The sequence below is a fragment of the Juglans microcarpa x Juglans regia genome, chromosome 5S, assembly GCF_004785595.1.
Source record: "Juglans microcarpa x Juglans regia isolate MS1-56 chromosome 5S, Jm3101_v1.0, whole genome shotgun sequence".
In the NCBI taxonomy this organism is placed as follows: Eukaryota; Viridiplantae; Streptophyta; class Magnoliopsida; order Fagales; family Juglandaceae; genus Juglans; species Juglans microcarpa x Juglans regia.
In genome coordinates this window covers 2271064-2283981 of record NC_054603.1, presented here as the reverse complement: position 1 = coordinate 2283981, position 12918 = coordinate 2271064, and the positions used below count along the sequence as shown (strand labels likewise).

The 12918-nt window shown below is 33.6% G+C and overlaps 1 protein-coding gene across 1 annotated transcript; it reads left to right on the top strand.

The window, feature by feature from the left end:
* Positions 1-7019: 7019 nt before the first annotated feature.
* Positions 7020-7993, top strand: LOC121268337. Its single transcript, XM_041172560.1, has one exon. It carries the CDS (start codon positions 7083-7085, stop codon positions 7650-7652), a length of 570 nt encoding a protein of 189 aa, XP_041028494.1. The 5' UTR covers positions 7020-7082; the 3' UTR covers positions 7653-7993.
* The last annotated feature ends 4925 nt before the right edge of the window (positions 7994-12918 follow it).

Genomic DNA, 12918 nt, shown 5'->3' with positions numbered 1-12918 from the left:
TAAGAACATTTAATTTCATAAGGTCGGTAATATTGTTTGTTATGAGTTTCATCATCCCAATTACAACAAATGATGTAATACGAACCATTTATGAAGCAAAGCCGCTTTGCACCGGATTACCAGCCTCCAATTATAATCCGTCACATCAACGATTCCACATATTTCACATGAGGATCACCCCAGTCGAATGCCCCGCCCAAATTTCAGATCCATTGCCCAATTACGTTAACCACCAGTTTCGGTGCCAATAGTTTCATCGGCCGCCATCTCCGATTATACATATCCCACCACATCACAAAAATGCGTCTACAATTAAGAGAAGAGCAACCTTTTGATTATTTTCTCTCTGAGTTTTGTCTACCTATTCAGATATCTTCTACTGATTTTCACCCATTATTGATCATATTTGTATCAATTTTCATATACAATTTGTATTGTATTGACTCTTAGTCTGCTTTAAAAATTTAAATTTTCGGTTTTGGGGTTGGGGTTGTAGTTTAAAAGTAAATACAAGAAATAAAAAAGAAAATTGACTCTCGATTTTGGGTGTTGTGGTTTGTATTCTGGATTTGTTGGTCAGAGTTTGTATTTCTTGTATTTTTGAGTTTTATTTTTGATTGAGAAGAGTTATAGTTGTGAATCACATGGCGGTAAGGCGAGTTAATCTTTCATCAAGAACTCGTGATTTGGGATTTAGAGGAGATAGATTTGGCGCTAAGACTAAAGATTGAAAATTGAATGAGTTTTCTATAGATAATGAGCTCATGGCTCACAAAGATGGGATGCGGATGCCTCCATTCGTTGTCTCACAGAGGGGTTTGTGAAGGAAGGAGATAACTCAGATGAGGGTCTGTGACACAAGCTAGAAGGGGTTGCAAGGCTAATTCTTATAATGCAGTCATGTTGGTGTTCCAATGGACTGCCTACGTGGCCCTCATTTATTGGTGAGCTATTTTTTAGTAGAAGACAGGCGGATCAGTTTAAAAATTTTCTCTTTATGAAGCCAGTCAAAATACGACTACAATTGAATAGTAATAAAGTTCATAATAAAGAACAACATTTCTCATCTCTTCGTCTTTCTCTTCGTCTTGTAAGTCTCATTCGGTTAAAATTAAGATTCTGAAATTAAAAAATATGGGCTCTAAAGTTATTAGAATTACAGAGGCTTAGGTGGATTTGGTATTCATAAAAAACCCCACCCATTGAGTAATTTTCCTTGAATGGTCGGAAGAAGAGCCAAGCCTAGCCCATAAGGTGAACAGGCCAGAAGGGTCATGGGTCATAGGCCCGTGGGCTGACAACTCAGAGTTAACTGCAGTACTTGTGGAATTGGGTTGCTAAGGACCAATTAACCCTTGGCCCATGGGGTACGTACTGTTACGGCATCCACTTCTCTAAATTAAATTAGATAGGCTGTGTATTGTCTTTTTAATTATTGAGTAATCCTAAGTATAAGTTTTAAATTGATAAATTTTGCATAAAATCTTTATAAAATGTGGTTCTCACTAAATGGAATTTTTTTTTTTTTTTTTTAAGGATGAAATCTATTTTTTTACAAAAGCTTGCACGTAACCTATCTATTTAAGACTTATACAAATAATTTCTCATAATTAATTACGGTATCTAAATCGGAGAGAGCTTCGAGATCAGCTGGAAGTAAATTCAAATCAAGAACTCCTCCTTCAATCTTTAGCACAAGTTCAGTTAATTATTTTCAGCACTTCAAAGTAAAGATTGTGTTAAAATAATCAACTGAATTAAATCTTAATATATACAGTACTTCCTCCAATTGATTCAAACTACTAAAGATTATCTTAAATAATTCGTCACAAATTTTCATTGTTTTTATAGTGAATATTGGATGCTATTTGGCCTACTGATCAGATTGAATTGACTCGGAAAGATGATTAAAAAACAAAAAACAAAAAAAAAAAAGGTGATTTGGATATGTTTGGTGACTGTATCTGGCCGTAAAATTCTCTCAACCAAAAGTAATATACGTTATGTATAAGTTTTAAATAGATAAATTTCGTGTAAGTATATTTTTATAAAAAAAATTAAATTCTAATAATAAAAAAAATATATATATACTTTTTTAAGATGGTCGGATATACTTTTTTATAAAAGTTTGTGCGGAACTTGTCTATTTAAAATTTGTATAAATCATTTATCCTAAACTAATTGGTATAATTTTTCGTAATCTTACACACACGTACGTACACGCATATATTAATTTAAGTCTCCATTATTCATGTATATCTTATGTACCCATTGCTTTGATCTCCAACCGAACATGCCTGCAGTTATAATTAGTACTGCCTTTTTCTTTGGTACGTATATAAGTGCGACCAATGTCATCTGCTCGTCCAGCTTTAAACGTAGAGATCATAGCATAGATATGACAGATAGCACCATTAATTAGGAGGATCCTTCCAGGGGGTCAATGGATTACAATATAAATATATATATGTCCTAATTTCGCTTAAAATCTCTACGGTTATATATAAATATTAGTAGTACGTAGTACCATGTCGTCCACATTGGGCATGGCGTCATGATTTAATTTTTACGTTGCAAAGGAAAACAGAACATGAGCATGTGGTCGAACTGATGAGAATGCCGTTTCCGTTTCTCGTACGTAGATTTTGTGGCAGGAAGTGTAGCGTATGGACAAAGGTTCATGGAGTACTGACGAACCATTAATACTGCACATTATATATATATATATATATATATAAATATATATATATATATATATTATATCCCCTTGTCTACTATCATCTGTATAACGTACTTAGAAATTTTGAGACGTTGGACCTTAACCATGGATTAATTTCTGTTTAAATAATTATTAAAAAAAAAAACACGATTTCAAATTGATTACAGTGCTCAGATAAGAATCTGATGTAAATTATGTCATCGCCGAAATTAATTTTTTTTTTTTAATTTCAGATAATTGACTTAATTATTTTTTTCTAAAACTATAAATCATTATTTATTTTCAAAATTTAAACCGATGAGAAAGATAAATTTAATTATTTATATTATATCTTTAATAGAAAACACAATAATATTATATATATTGCCACAATTTCTGAATCTAATTAAAGACTAGTACTGTAGAAGTGTTCTTATGAAGTAATACTAGGTACAAGTTTCAAATAGACAAGTATCATACAAGTCATTTGTAAAAAAAGTAAGTGATTTTACTAATAAAGAATAGTTTTTTTTTTTTTTTTACATTTTTTTTATAAAAACTTGTATAAATGAAATTTATCTATTTAAAATTTGTACAAATTATTTCTCAGCTCGTATATGCTGATGCACAAGACCACCAAATCCCATAGATACATAGGAAAACGATGTCCGATTAGAATCACGTGGTGCAAGCATGCATGCATGATATCAGCTTAAACTTTTTCCATGAGCAATTAATTCATGATAATTGGAGGTCAAATTACAGAAGCTATCTATATAATATTGATAATGACGATTACGATGATGATCATTCTTTTTCCACCTTAAGAAAAAGGGTGAACAACTTGTCTATGTTCGAGAGCCCAAGTCCAGTGCTACTTGTACTCCATCTTGCTTTTTGCAAAGATTAATAGAGAAGATTAATGTTGACCAGGTACATACATACATATACATATATATATACACACACACACATATATATATATATACACACACTACTGCATGTAGCCGTTTTCTTTGAGTGCACACATGTATTCTTTTGGATGTGTTTTTACTAAAAGAATAAAATAGGAAAATAAAAAATAACCATTTAATCCGATATGTTATTAACTAATTTGGGTAAACTAACTATTCGCACGCGTGAAAGAAGAGATCGAATTGAAGATATATACGATGGATTAGTGCAACTATCTAGCTATTTGGGTATTAAAAAAAAGCATTTATATATAAAGTGGTTGAGGCGTTGAGCTTTATTCGATCGTGATGATCTACATGATGATGATATATATTGCGACACATGTATTTAGGTATATATATAGTTCCAATCTCGAACGGGTAATTTTCTCCATTCTATTTATAATTCAATAAATTAAGGAAGCTAGCAGCTAGGAAAGTGCATGTGTGCTTCCTCCTAATTAATATAAATTTTTAATACCTTTGCAAAAAGAAAAGGAACATAGAAAAAGATAAAGAAACCAACGACATGGGCCACCCTGTCTGGAGCATATATATATATATATATATATATATATATATATATATAATATCATGTCAAATGCAAAAATACAAAAATAAAAAATGGAAGAAGACACCAACAGTACAGTACATGACATTAATGTTATTTTAAATGATAGAGATAAATTTACATGGGCCGAAGAAAATATGACCATTGAAATTATGTGGAAATATTTTACGTACAAGGCATTTTTTTGTGAGATTATAACATAAATGGTGATTCTTCTGATCAGGGAAGGGGAGCGTTTTGGTGATTTTGAGCTGTTTTTATATTAATTAATGGACATTGGATTGCGGGCGGTATGTACAAGATCATCAGGAGTCCGGCCGAGAGAGTTCGATATATCTGTTCAAATCAAGGAGGAATTAATTTAGAATTTCTCAGAACATGCATGGAAAGTTAGAACGATAATATATTGAATTTCATGGAACTTTCCCTGACAGTGACCATTGATTCTAGGGAATATATTAAAGGTCCGTATTCCAATCTTCAGGCCAATATTAATGTGACTCATGAATGTATATCTATCTTTTGGTACAGAAATAAAGTTGGCTAGCTAAGGGTTTTACTAACTGTTACCAGTACTGCTGCCTTCGCTTTATTTCCTTTTTCGATGTCTTTCAGATTCTCTCCACACTAATTGCTAGTGTCAGGAGAAACACAGTACTGAAGACTACCTTACCTTGTATCAGTAATGCTTTAAGAAAACATCACCATTCACCAGGAGTTTTTTGCCTTTTTTTTTTCTTTTTATTTTGCAGATTTTTAGTTTTTACTGTGTATATATGCATTAATTCTTCAGAGCTGCCATTTTAGTTGAATTAATTAATTCTGATCATGATGCTCGTTAGGATTACGACATATATACGGTCTGAATAATTCCGGCATGGAATAGATAACAATAAGATTACCCAACCATCATTCTTTCATATTAATAAAGTTTATCTCTTATTAAAAAAAAAAAAAAAAAATTCCCAACCATCATCAGCACTTCAAAAGAAACTACGTAAAGCTAGAAGAATAATTTTCTCTTTTATAACGAGTAAAAGCAGCATGGGTAATAAGATGTTTTTCTAATGTTTTATTATTATTTATTAATTTATTATTATTTTTCACTTACTTTTCACTATTATTCAATATTCTATCATCATTTTTTCATTATTTTTTTATTACTATTCACAGAATATTTGAAACTATCTCACTATCCAATTGAACGTGTCCCATTAATTTCCACAAGTTAAGCTGCACAAGTTATTTCTATATATATATATATATATATATATATATATATATATATACTGTCTCATGATAATTTATTGCAATGTTTAGAAGGTGATATCCATTTAGAATATGGACATGACCGAAGATCATATATATCCTAATGTGAGGGAAACGTTTGGAATTTTCTCACAAAATGACATACCAAATAAAGCTTAAGTCATTTTAGTTATTTATGTTTCTTGACACGATCGTCATTTTTGTTCTGTAATTCGAGTGGTCAATGCTTTTTTAACACAAGTCTACACCAGACCCTCCAATATTATTTCAGCTTCACCTGTTTTCTTTCTTTCCATTTAAATATTTATTCAGGATAGAGTTGCATGCATACTACTGGACGACTCTATCTGTTTTATCCATTTATTTTCTCTGTCTTCTTCTAATTTCTTCCTTATCTTTGGTCTTTTCATATTGCATGTTCAGACAATTACGTACTGTCAATTCTCCTTTACTCAAGTCTGCAAGAAAACGATAGTCTAGTAATTAAATTGGTCGGATCGATGCTGCTATATGGCATTCGCTGAATTCAGATTCCATATGGTAATTTGCTCAAATTGCAGCAAACAAAACCATTTTGAGTACTACTTAAAACAAATTCTGACAAAACTTCTCGGGCCTTGGCCGATTGTTTACAAAAAAAGAAAGAAATCATGGAGTCTGAAAACATCAAGATCATACATATGTATTAAAAATTTCTGTTTAATTAATGAAATTTGGTGCCTAGTGCTCGGAGGATATGAGCTGCCTGCCAGGTATTAAGGACTTCTAAATCGATATTCTCTAATTACAAATGGCTATATATACCCAATTTAATAATCCTTGGGCTTGTAATTTTGTCGAAGATTAAGCCTTAATCGCCGTTCTAGGGTCAATTACTGTATTATTATTTTAAAGAGCCAGTACTGGTCTTGGCGCCACACATAGCCACAAAGAGAAATGATTAATACAATTTAAAATAGACAAATTTTATACAGTCTCTTTAAAAAAAAAAAAAAAAAAAAGTAGATTTCATCATAAAAAAATGTAAAAAACATTTTTCTTTTTAATAGGATTCACGTTTTTATAAAAAATTCTTCTATACATTATTCTACACCACATATCTGTTAAGAAAAAAAATAAAATAAATGTGTGGTACAATGACTATGGATATAATTATTTTTCTTTTTACAATGTTTTCAATTTAAAACTTGTAGTTGATATTTCGAGCCACAAATCCGTCTTGTTGGGATGTCTATCCTACTTTTATGTCTTAGTACTCCTAAAACTACCTTGATTTATATCTAAATAACATGTTTGCCACAGAATTCAAATAGTGCAAGCGGGTCTCTTTTAGGACCATTGAAGTTTTGGACAGCGCTTTTTTACATTTTGAGTCCTCGTCAATTTCAAATCCCAAAACTGATTAAAAAAAAAAAAAAAAAGTAAAAACACACCCAATAATTCACTAAGGTGGTTGGCTGTTCCTATAAAAACCCAAGAGTCCAAGGGTAAATTGGTAATCGAGGAACATTATAAATCTATTTCAGCGCAAGACCCATGATATCAATCCCCTATACCCACAGTTACAACTTACACACTCTCCCAAACAAAGATGGTTGGCTCTCTTCAGATTTTCTCAATGAAATCGCCATCTTCCAACTTAAGCTTCACGAAGATCAAAAGCCTAATCCACACCCTCATATATTCGCACATGTGCCGCATCATTCGAGCTCTCTCCAAAGCCAAAACCACCCTCGTTGAGATTGTTAAGGAAATTCAGCACATTCAAATCATATTCCCCCAAGACAAGGACAAGAACAAAAAGCTATTCTTTGGGTCATTTAGGCTACACTATAACTGGTGTTCTTCCCATGTGGTTCCTGTACCTGCGCCTGTTCTAAACGGGCTTTCCAATACCCATTTCTACTATGATTCGACGTGGAATTCTGTTCTTTACACGGGTGATCAGAAAGGCGAGGACGCCGGGGAGTCACAGCTTTCCGGCTACCTCCGGTGGCTTGAAGAAAATGTTCGTGATGACAATTCTACCAGTGATCAGGAGGATGTCAATGATGTTGATAAGCTTGCCGAGATGTTCATAGCAAACTGCCACGAGAAGTTCAGGCTGGAGAAGGAGGAATCATACAGGAGATTCCAAGATATGATGGCTAGAAGCATATGAATCCAAGTCGACACAAATGCTGGATAGAAGCAAGAGTACTCAGGCCGGCCGCTTGCCAGAATCATGTCAGATATGGTGTTTGTTGTACCTTTTCTACTTTCCCATTCTTTGATGTTAAATTTGTAAGCTGGATGGGAAAGTACAGTGATTGGTTGGATTCAGTTTTTAGTTTTAAATTGTATGCTTTTTTCGTACAACTTTCTTACTTGGTTTTATGTGTTTCTCTTCAACTGCTGAGGGGTCTCTGGAGAATTCATGTACATGATGGGTGTACTGGGGATTTGTGCAATTCTTGTCTTCATATATATATATATATATATAAACGATGATTGTGGTGGGCACGACTACATGCAATGATATATTGGTGGCGATCGAAGTCCTTCAATTTCCGATCCCTTGAATGCTAGACAGCATCTTATAAAAAAGAGAAGGGAAAAAACAAATGATATTTGTAGTTTATATTGAGTAAATTTTGCGTATTTTTTGAAAGATAGATAAATTTTAAATTTACGTAAATTTTTTTAAATAAGGGATTTTTCTTTTTAAATAAGTGCGTAAAATTTATATATTTTAAAGCTGTATATAATGTTAATACAAAAAAAAAAACGTTGGAGGGTAATATCCAAAAGTACTGTATGAACACAAACAGCGTGATCTACTTACTACAGTACTGATGGGCGCGTATATTATCTATACCTACGACGTACATGGACGGATGTATGAGTATAGTCACTACAAGAAAAATATTTATTTGTGATTAATTATTTCTAACGAGATAATTATTTTTAACTAAAATAAATCTATTTTTATCATAAAAAAATATTATAAATATCTATTTTTTTTGTCGTGAGTACACATGCAGTATTTTATATCAAGAAGGATTTCGGATTTTGCATGTCTTAAATAATTGTACATGACATGCAAATTAAAAAAAAAAAGGCGCTTTTCATAAATATGTCAAGTCGTACTTAATTTGGATCAAAATGTCATTTAAAGTATTTATGAGGATGATCACTGATTAGAGAAAGTAAAGTGCGGATCGTGTCTTCGATTGGTCAAAATAATGGGCTAGCTGAGTTAATTGGATCGCTCAATATAGTTTAGTCTAGTCTTGGACTCTTGCACGTTATTATTTTTGTAACATTTTCTCTGATCGATCGTTGAGTACATATTTCGAGTTTCCTTGCTAGTAGTACTCATGGAATTTGGTTTTTAGATCTGTATCTCATGCAGATTGTACATTATTATATTATATATCTTCAGTACATGTGAGTGTGTACTTACAATCTGTGACTTGCGAAAGCACGTTATATATTTTGGTGAATATGCATACATAACTAATTAAGAATATAATATAAATAATTAGATTTATTTTTTATATTTATTAATTAAAATTTTTTAAACAAATCGTGATGTGACATCTTGGAAACAACTAAATGTGAACTTCCTTATTTGATATATAATTAAATAAATCTATTTGTAAGGTGATTAATCTAGATATCTAAAAATATCTGTCTCACTTAAATCCGGGGATCTCCAAACTTAGATGATGAGCAGTAGTGTATATACCTAAGCACTTTCATGAATGTCAAGGAAGGTCGTTATAGCTAGGCTTAAGGGGATATATATCAACGATTTATAAGGATTTCGGATTTTGACTAAAATGGTTGTACGCATGATGCAAATTAAGCAAATTCCATAAAATTATGTATCAAGTTGCTTAATTAATGCATGGATCAAGATGTCATTTTAAGTGTGAACATCATGATTAGAGAAAACAAATTAGTCCCGATGTTTTCGGTCAAAATAATAATGTTCTAATTAGTTAATTGGATATATGGAGGATCGCCCTGCATGGTTGGTAATTCGGACCTCGGTCTTGTTATTAATTATATGCTGTACGTTTCTTCTGAGAGTATATATATATATATATATATATATATATATATATATATATATATATATATATATTCAAATTTCGTAGTGATCATGATCATGGATGGAAAAATTGGAATCTTGGTTTCAAGATCCATATCTCGTGCATGCATGCTGGTTCATATATATATGGTATGTGTGTGTGTGTGAATATATATATATATATATATGTGTGTGTGTGTGTGTGTGTTCAGCACATGTCAATTTGTATATTTCTGATATTACCAAAGCTCATTATAATTTTGGGCGATTATGCAACCAAGCGTGGACTTCGTCAATATATATATATATATATATATAGAGAGAGAGAGAGAGAGAGAGAGGAATCTCAGTTATGATCTCTTCTATATATCTCTCAATTGATAGTTGGCAATCAGTGAGATCCAAGTTTGGAGTAGGTCTGAGGTCTCTCTCGCTTGTGTTACCTGCTGTATAGCAGGGTGGAGCCCAGTTTGATTTTTCATCTTTGAATTATTTAAGCCGTTTCATAAGCGGACAAACTCGGAATTTAATATAGGGAGGACCAACTATTGAGATTTTATTTTCGAGCCATATATATATTGTAAATAATAAAAATAATATATATATATATTTTTTATAAAAAGAATCTCAGATTTTATCAAGGTTCGGGTGATCAGGGCCATATATGCTAGCTGCATGTATATGCTCCCTCCCCTCCTGATCGGTCGACTGTCATGCTTTCGTGTAATTCAGGAAAACCTCTCAAAACGATCGATCTTATTTGAAAGGGAAGTTTAGAAGGCGATTGAGGACGTAAATTAAGCAGTTAATTTTCGATCCTTTAGGTTATTACAGCTAAAAGTCCAATCTTTTACGCCATATCTGCCTTCTTTTTTTTCTTGCAAAAGAAAGAAGTACCCAAGTCTGAAGTGGGATTGGATCTTCGTCTATCTATGTTTATACCTGCAGCTGATCAGGATCAGAGAATCTTGATATTTTCTTTTTGAATGTTGATTCACAGGCTCTTATAATTAAGCCGGCCATCAACCGAGACCACTCAGACGAATAATGTCCTGGACCACTTTGCGTAGTGTCATGCATAGCGTAGAAGCTGTGGTAGATAATTATAAGAATTGATCCAGCACCAATTGCCTAGCTATTCAATTGATCTTTTTTGTGGGGGGTTTCATTTTCGAGGTAAGAAAAGTGACTTTAAAAGCTTATTTTGTCGACTGTGGCACATACACGATCGACTTGTTTATAATGATCGATCAATTACATCGGCCAATGCAGAACAACTTGATCTGTATTCTCTGCACTAAAGTCGTACTTACCAAAGCGACATCTTCCCCATCGATCCTTCCGAGCAAAACACCTGCAATTGATTTTTTTTTTTTTTAAACCAAGACGTTAGAGGGTCTAGGCCAATTTATTAAGGAAAATCTTGATGCAACGACAAGCACATGATGCATGCACGCACGCACTTTTGATGGGTGCATATATATATAATGATGCATGGGAGTTCCCAACGCACATAATCTCAGAAATTAGGCAGACAGCTTCCGCCGTATTAATTGGACATTCATCGATTATTTAGTACTGACTCTGCTTCCTTCTATGTCAGCCAAGGGTGACTTAGGATCTAACAATTCTTGATGTGCTTAGCTAGCTACGGCCTTCTTTCATTGGTTGTAACGTGCTACTGATTTTCATGAACCCCACCATTAAATTACATATATATTCTGGGCCTCCTCAGATTCCTAGCTTGATCAGTAGCTTGCGCTAAGGGTTCAATCCCAATGATGCTGCTCATGCAAGACCTTTCCTTTTCCATTTTCCATTATAATATAATAAAATAAACTAAATCCGGAGGACTAGTACTCCCATATATATGTTCTCGCTTTGAGAGAAAAGAAAAAAGAAAAAGAAAAGAAGTAGATTAATACAGTACTATATATGATCAAGAAGGCTTTGTAATTACAAGATGGACCTGGTGATAATTGGTTCACTTTATATGAATTAGTGGCTGAGGTACGTACGTAGCTAAGACGTACTAGTGATCAAGGACGGCCATTTGCATCATCATGTACAGATAGAGTCAGTAAGGAGTACTGTAATTAAAAAGCTGGAGCGTTAAGTCATCATTGATTCTTCTTTTTTCTATCATGTGCGCGCGCTAGCTTCTTTATTCCACAACTTCTTTATAGCTTATCTGCTTTTTATTTCAGAAATCTAGAGAGATATGTTCCTTTGGTCTCCTTCATGTTTCCTTGCTTATGGACTGCCTTCTCTTGGGATTTTATTCACGTATCAAGATAAGCTAGCTAGGCTTATACCTCTAGTATTTCTCCTGCTAGCAGCTAGCTGTTTGTCGTTTCAAACCCATTTTACCATTTTATTCATCGAGGCTGCATCGGGCCAAGGAGCTGAATCTTCAGGATCAAAAGATAAAAGAAAGAAAGAAAGAAAGAAGAAAATTAACCTCGAAATCACTGAGAAAATTGTCGGTTCGACCCAATTTGTGCATTTTCAGCCACATATATAGTCGGCCTTTAACTTTTTAAGACGTCAAGACATTCAGCAAGGATAAGCTTTTCAAGGATGGGGGTACATTAGAAGACCCGCCATACTTTCGCCATGCAGATTTTCAAACTGCACAGATTACAAGGCCCACCCCCTTGTCGCTGTAATAATCTGGGCTTTGTCGCTGCAATAAAAGGGCTTTGTAGGAAACAGGCATAACTCATCATCATCTTAATCTGGGCTAATTTGTTGCTGCAATAATTAATCTTCAGCCCAATCTTCTTCAGCCAAAATTGACCATCTTCTTTTCTTTTTGTCTCTCCCAATCTCACCCGTTTCTGTTCGGGGTCGGAGTTTCTTACACTTCCGTGATTTATTACACTGTGTAGGTAATGCGAGACATGCATGCCGATTGACATCATCATTGATTTAGGCCCTAAAAGCAGATATGGAATCGAGTCCATTGCAATAAACGTATTTTGCCCTTTTCCCAATTTCACATTTTCCGTGTTTACAGCACATGGAATGTGCGAGAAGTGAACTTTTGGGCTGGAACGATAACCTTGTAAGTTGTACCTAAAAGCTGGTCCATGACCATTGACCAACAATAATCCAATTAACAACATCCTTACTTGGAACCTGCATCGTGCATCGATCTCTCACTTTCCAACCTGTATTATGGCTTGTGGTAATGGCATCATGCATGAGCACCAAATCCATTTCACTTCTATATTATCGAGTAGTATAAACCAGGAATAGCACTAAAATTATAAACCATAGGCAAATGGGTCAGATATGTGGTTGTTAACTGCCCACACTAGTACTAACTCTGAATGATTATTGAACT